At 48.8% G+C, this 7,246-nt stretch overlaps 1 protein-coding gene across 1 annotated transcript in view; it reads right to left on the bottom strand.

The window, feature by feature from the left end:
• DOCK5 (dedicator of cytokinesis 5) overlaps window positions 1-7,246 on the bottom strand; it is an 81,418-nt gene that overhangs the window by 42,693 nt on the left and 31,479 nt on the right. The window contains exons 11-19 of the mRNA XM_027665178.1: window positions 7,101-7,173; window positions 5,576-5,718; window positions 4,824-4,949; window positions 4,169-4,293; window positions 3,969-4,067; window positions 2,818-2,890; window positions 1,867-1,970; window positions 1,345-1,537; window positions 455-552 (exon numbers count right to left, since the gene is read on the bottom strand). Of these exons, the coding sequence (XP_027520979.1) occupies window positions 455-552; window positions 1,345-1,537; window positions 1,867-1,970; window positions 2,818-2,890; window positions 3,969-4,067; window positions 4,169-4,293; window positions 4,824-4,949; window positions 5,576-5,718; window positions 7,101-7,173 (1,034 nt within the window). The remainder of the gene's footprint in view (window positions 1-454; window positions 553-1,344; window positions 1,538-1,866; window positions 1,971-2,817; window positions 2,891-3,968; window positions 4,068-4,168; window positions 4,294-4,823; window positions 4,950-5,575; window positions 5,719-7,100; window positions 7,174-7,246) is intronic.

Genomic DNA, 7,246 nt, shown 5'->3' with positions numbered 1-7,246 from the left:
AAATAGTAAAGATAGTGGTAAAAGGGTGTCTGGCAAAAACTAGAGGGTAAAAAAAAATATAATAGTAAATTAAGTTAGGCTTTGAATGTGTCTTCCATAAGGATACATGAATGTGTATTTCATAAGGATGCAGGGGAATATATTTCATAACTTTTCATCATTTCAAAATTAATCAAAAAATATTTCCTAAGTATACAGGGAAAATAAAGTCCCCTGATGTCCAAGGCCAGGCTGGAGCTACCTGGTCTGGTGGAAGGGGTTCCTGCCCATGGCAGGGGGTAGAATGAGATGATTTTAAGGTCCCTTCCAACCCCAGCCATTCCATGATTCCCCTGGAATTGCCCTCCCAGCCCCTTTTTGGGCACAGCACAGCCCCAAACCCTTCAAGGCCAACCCCAGGCACGAACACCTGAGCTTGGGTAACAACAAAGGAGACCCAAAACCCCAGGGATACCTTCACAATCTCCCCTCCTTCCACCTCCATGAGCTTCCTGAGGTTGTGGGCGATGTTCTGGGAGTTGGAGCGCCAGTTCAACAAACCCAGCAGGTCAACTGGCAAGGGCACAACAACAGCAGCAATTAGCAATTCCAACCCCCCCCAGCTGATTTAACAACTGCAGAACGAGTCTAGAGGTTATTTTTAGCAGCAGTGTACAAGGAAAAAAGTCACCCTGATGCACAGATTGTTACCTGGAGGTGGTTCCTCTGTCTTGGCGAGGAAGGGAAGTTTTGCTATAAATGGAAACTTTGGTGCAGTCCTGACAACACGAGGCATTTGGAGGCAATTCTGCAGGTTTCTCACTCACTCAGAGGAGGTATCTCAAGCCAGGGATTTTATCAGAGTGCATGGCTTAGCCCAAGAGCCTTCCAGAGCTACTGGAAGTCTCCCTTCATCTCCCAGCACACACTGCACTCCTTCCCATCGGTACATCCCTTCATTCTCACCCCTCTGGCAGCAGGAAAAGCAGAGTTAATGTACAACAGCATCCTGCAGAGCTCAGTTCTAATTGCTGCTCTCTTAATAGCAGGGAAGATAATTAACCTGAAACATTCACAATTCTGAGATAACACACACACAGTCACTGGGAGGTGCCGTTTCTCCACAAGGATTTAACAGGGGCAGTTTGGATACAACATTCACGGGATGTGGTTGCCAGGGGCTGCACAAACACCTCTGTAGCCTGTACTGGCAATGTGATGCCAACAATGCTGGCACAGGGTTGCCACTGACGAGCAAACCTGCAAAATTAAAGCTCAAGCACTGTGCCCACCCATCCTGCACTGCCAAAACATCTGGGTGAAGAAAATGCCCTCTTTGCTTCAAACCCCCAGTACAGGACGTACCATTCTGGGTGAGTTTGGTGGAGCAGATCACAGTGGCAATCTGGAAGCTGTCCTTGGTGCTGTCTTTAGTGGGGGTGAAGTTGGCCAGGTGGTGCAGGTTCTTCCCTGAAGGAGCCTCCCTCTCCTCCATCTCCGTTTTGGTGCAAGGAAGACTCAAATAGCTTCTGGCATCTTCCATTTTCTTGTTATCACCCTGTGGGTCAAGGGCAGCAGAGAGAAGGGTTATCTCACACTGAGCACACTCATCTGAACTCCTGCACTTCTCAGCTGCAGCCAAACTTCAACACAGTGATGGACACAATGGATTGGAAACACTTTTTAATCTCTGGAATTGTTAGGGTTTCTCACTGCAGGGAATAAGTTGCCCATGCAGCTAAAGGACAAAGATATTTTCAGAGCTGCAAACCACAGAGTTTAGGAGGGTCTCCCCTCCCCACCCACACACTTTGCAGCTGGGAAAATCAGCCAAGAGAGTGTTTTGATCAGCTAGACAAAAGGCAAGGCTGCAAATGGCCAGGTTACCTTGTAAACAATCAGGTTGTGTTTGCCATCCTGCAGCGTCGTCCCATCTGCATTCATCAGCTTCACAAAGCCCACGCCAAAAGCTCTCTCAGACCTATCCCTGGCTGCAAACACCAGGAGAAATCTTTGTTAGGAATTGCCTTGTTTATGTGCATACAATCCACAGTGCAGCTCTCTATCTAAGGCAGCAGTTTTTTTATTTATTAGGATCTCAAGGCACTTCACAGGTACCTGCAACTACACAAACATCCTCTTTGCAGCATCTCCCACCACACCAGTTTAGTGCTTGATTGTGCTGATGGATGGACAGATCAATGGATGGACTCCATCATCTTAGAGGTCTTTTCCAACCTAAATGATTCAATGATTCCATGATACACAACTGCAGAGATATTTTGGTCAGGATTTTGCACCTCTGTTTGTCAGGAATGGATGTGGAACTCTGCATCTCCCAGATGCCTTCAGAGGATTTTTTTGAGAGCCTTTCAAGGGCTTATTCTCACTTGTTGATCTTGTTTCAGGGCTCTGAAATTGTCTGATGAAACTTCTGGCTCTCACTTTCTCATTAGTTTCTCATTTACCTAATCAGAAATCCTCCTACAGGAAGACCATTAGAAGCCCACCAAACCTTGCACTGAATTTTGTCAAGGCCTTGATATAAATTAAAACCAACACCATACACTGACAAGTCAGAGCAATAATGAGCACTGACAACTGCCTTTTTAGGGGGCCATCATGCTGCTCCTTCTCTAATTTTAGTTTTAGAACACCACCAGCACCAAACCTGCACAGTGAAAAATTCGAGTTATTTTGCTTTCGGCTTGCAAAAAAATCCACAATGCTGGAATTAAGTAGAAATGAGGAACGAGCAGAAAAAGAGCCACACTTCTGGTGGACGCTCAGGAAATCCCCACGAGGGTGGGAAGAGCACAGACCCTTCCTGGTACTCACATTCCTGGGACGAGCGGTGACGGAACGTGAACCTCAGATGGCACCGACTGACCTCTTCTATGGCAATGGCCACCTGCACAGGGGACAGTAGGGACATGCAGCACCCTTCCCCACCTCCTGATGTTCTACAGGACATTCAGGGATTGAGGCACCTTCTGATTTTAAACCAGTTCTGGTTTTAATCAGCCCCATTTGATCACTTTATTAATGAGCTGGGTGAGGGGATCGAGTGTTCCATGGGCAAATCTGCACATGACACCAAGCTGGAGGGAGTGTGGATCTGCTGGAGGGTAGGAGGGATCTACAGAGGGACCTGGACAGGCTGGATCCATGGGTTGATTCCAAGGGGATGAGGTTCACCAAGGCCAAGGGCCGGGTCCTGCCCTTTGGCCACAACAACCCCCGGCAGCCCCACGGGCTGGGCCAGAGTGGGGGGACAGAAAGGGACCTGGGGGGACTGACTGACAGCAGCTGAACATGAGCCAGGGGGGCCCAGGGGGGCAAGAGGCCAATGGAGCCTGGCCTGGCTCAGGAATAGTGTGGCAGCAGGAGCAGGGCAGGGATTGTGCCCCTGCCCTGGGCACTGGGGAGGCCACCCCTGGAGTGCTGTGCCCAGTTCTGGGCCCTCAGTTTGGGAAGGACATTGAGGGGTTGGAGCAGGTCCAGAGGAGAGCAACAAGGCTGGGGAAGGGTGTGGAGCACAAGTGCTGTGAGGAGAGGCTGAGGGAGCTGGGGGGGCTCAGCCTGGAGAGGAGGAGGCTCAGGGGAGACCTTCTCACTCTCTGCAGCTCCCTGCCAGGAGGGGGGAGCCGGGGGGGGTCGGGCTCTGCTGCCAGGAACCAGCAGTAGGACAAGAGGGCACAGCCTGGAGCTGCCCCAGGGCAGGTTTAGGTTGGCCATGGGGGAGAAGTTCTTCCCAGAGAGAGGGATCAGCCCTTGGAATGGGCTGCCCAGGGAGGGGGTGGAGTCCCCGTCCCTGGAGGGGTTTAAGCAGAGCCTGGATGTGGCATCAGTGCCATGGTGGGGGGGACAAGGTGGGGTTGGGTCACAGGTTGGACTCAATGATCCCAGAGGTCTTTTCCAACCTGGCTGACCCCGTGTTTTTGTGATTCCACAGCAAGGAAGCAGGACAGGGACTGAGCCCCTCGTACCTTCACGGTCTCGTACCAGCAGGGCTGCTTGACCTGGTAATAAACCACGGATTTGTACTCGGAGACACCTTCATAACCAGCCCCAGGATGGATGGCTTTCTTTGGACAAAAACACACAGGGAAGGGGGGGAGGAGAAGGTGAGGTCTGGAATGAGAGCAGGGAGGATTTTGGGTCATGCAGCTGTCGGAGGCCCTGGTACCTCCTGCAGGTTTCCATCCTCGTCGTGCACAGACATGGTGACTTCCACATTCTTGGGGGTTTTCTTCTTCCCCTTGTCGAACTCCCCCTGGATCAGGGTGACGTAGATGTCGTTCCGAACGTCCCCTGAAATCCAGAAGGTTTCATGAGGGTTTTCCTCACACTGTTTTCCAGGTGGACACTTCACATCCTTGGGGACCACGTTACCCTCATCTTCTCCTCAGCCTTTGGGTAATTCCCACAATCACAGAATATTGGAAGGGACCTTTAATGACACCCAACATCCCAGCACTTCACCTCCATCTCAAATTACACAAAATCCTTTTAAAATGAACCCTTTTCCTTTTTCCAAACCTCTTGTCCTTATGTATTTTTTTACGGGGCTAAATCCACTTAGAATGGATTATACAGGGGTCAAACCTACACCCAACAAAACTGTCTCTGACTAAAAGGACATTTTAATCCAAAAAACTATCGTTTTTCAATCAGAAAGGAAACTCATGCTTTCAATTCTTTTGACAAAACCAATTTAAAATCATCTGGAAATGTGAAGAAAAATAGAAAGTTTTCAGACAGCTTCAAAGTATATCTTTTTATAGCAGAAATTCTAGAATTTTAACTGGCTCCTTCCCTCTGTAGAGGCACAGGGGACCTACCAGGAAGGATGATCTCAGGGAATCCCATTTTCCGAGCCACAGCAGTTGATCTGTCTACAAGGTGGGAGAAATCCTTTTGAACCTGAGCCAGATCCCCAGGGAGCAGCTTCAGGGAGACCCAAAGACCTGAGAAAAGGAAGATAATACTTGTTTACTGCCAAAAAAAAAAAAAGAAAATGTACAAACCCATGGATTTTAAGCCCATGTTTATAAAAACCTGTTTCCTCCTGTGACCTTCCTGCAACAATTCCTTAAATATCCCAGGCTGGTTCTTTCTTGCCCAGTTCTGTATCTCCCTAATGCTGAGTGAGACTTTACAGGGCAAGAAGATGCTCTGAAGTAAAACACAGACTTTCTGAGGTGAACCCTGAGTGTGTTTGAGCAAAGGCCACACACACAGGGAAGGGCAGAAGGATCCGGAATAATTCACTTTAAACCCAAAGCCATTCAGGACACGCAGCAACATTCACCTGACAGGATTTATATGTTTATATGTCCATATAAACAGTTTTAGGTTGGAAATATTGCATTATTAGCATGGAAACCATCAGCTGGAGAAGCTCTTCTCAGTCAAGCAAGACCTGGGTTTATCTGCTTTTAGCTCCACGTGTGCTGGGTGACAACCACCACACAGAACACAGGCTTGGCTCAGGGAAGGGATCAAACTCCCCCAGGCCCTGATCTCTGGACTTCCACAAGGCTTTTTATCTCCTCAGCAAGCAGGGGAACCCTTCCCCAGGCTGGGGCTGTACCTTGGCCTTTGTGATTGACCTCCTTGGCAGCGATGACTTTGTTGAAGACCGAGGTGAGGGGCTCGTTCTCCCCGATCACGTGGGATGTGATCAGGGGGGACATGATCAGCTGCCTCTGCCTGATGTAGGTCTCCATGGCAATCCTAAATCAGAGAGCACACACCAACATCAACCTGGGCAAGAAGAGGGCTGGCCAACAGCTGGCTGTTTTCCAGGGAAATGGGGGTTTTTTTAAAGGATTCCCTGTGGATTTTTAGTTCTTCACCTGCACAGAGCCATGGGAAGAACATTTAAACCCTCAAGCTAGGAAGGACATCAGGCTTAGGATGAGTAACATTGAGCTGAGCCCTGATTTTAGTTGTACCTGAGAGCTGCCCCCTAGGAGGCTACACAGATTAATTAGTGTTAATTTAACAGAATTAATGACTGCTGTGAGATCACAAGTGATGAACCTCTCCCTAGTCACAGACACATTTATTGAGCTTTGGATCTTGAGCCTGATTTCACTCCTGTACCCCCACCAGCAATAATGACACATAAAATCATGTCTTCACAGGTTGAGGTGTCCAGCTGTGCATTCAAACTCAGCCTCATTAGAGCAGAAGGAAAATGGGGGAAAAACCCCAAAGCAACCAAACAAAAAATCCCAAAACAAACAAAACCCCCAACAAACAAAACCAAAACACAAATGAAGGACCCAAACAAAACAACCTCCAAGCAAAGAAAAATAACAAAACCAACCAACCAAAAAACCCCCAAACCAAACAAAACCACCAAACCTCCCAAACAAACAAACAGAAACACCCAACCATAAAGCAGCAGACTGACATTATTCTGCAAAGGAAAAGCCATCCTTCCAGGCCCTGAAAGGGTAGGGGAACGAAATCTCCCCTGAAAATACCTTGTAATAACATCTGGCTGCAGCATTGCTATATTTAGGACTGTAACAACATGGCTGGGTCTACCCAAACAAGCTCCATTTTAGTTCCTGGAATGTGCCAAAAAAGTGAGCACCCAGAGCAGGCAGAGCACATAAGGCTGACCAGCACTGCAGGAATGCAGAACTCACTGGGCTTTCTGGGAAAAATCCTTTCCCTCCTGCCCTCTGACCCTTCCAGGGAAATTTAGAGAGGGAAAAGGCAGAGGTAGCACCCAGCAGGGCCAGGATGTGTCCCTGTGCTCAGGTGTTTCTGAAACCCTTGCCTCTCACCCCTCAAACAGTTTGGAAATCACCTCCCCCAGGTCTCCCAACCTTATTTTGCACCGTGTTCTCCTTTCTTCCCTTCCAGGGAGAAATTCCAGCTGATTGCCAGAACTCCCCGAGCAATTCAGCCTGTCATGGACACACAGAGAGCAGAACAAAGGCTCCAGGAGACTGACAGAAACCTTCCCCTTCCAAGAGCTGGCTCCTGATCTATTTGCAGAGCCCTTGGGGCAGTGCCAGCCTCCCAGACAGATCTGTCCTCCTGCAGAGGACAATGGCTTTAATAAGCCAGAGCTGTGACCTCTGGAGCCAAGTACTTACTGCTGGAACGGGATAAAATGCTGCTTCTCCTCGTCATCCACCTTGCCATGGATGATGTCAGTTATGTCCATCACTGCAACGACACCAGAGCAGCACTTACTGCTAAAGCTGGACTAGAGAATTGGATTTTGGGGCTCTCAAACCAC

Source organism: Corapipo altera, unplaced genomic scaffold (assembly GCF_003945725.1).
Source record: "Corapipo altera isolate COAL_440 unplaced genomic scaffold, ASM394572v1 171, whole genome shotgun sequence".
Classification (NCBI taxonomy): Eukaryota; Metazoa; Chordata; class Aves; order Passeriformes; family Pipridae; genus Corapipo; species Corapipo altera.
The sequence above is the reverse complement of the archived record's forward strand: the minus strand, read 5'-3'. Positions and strand labels throughout refer to the sequence as shown.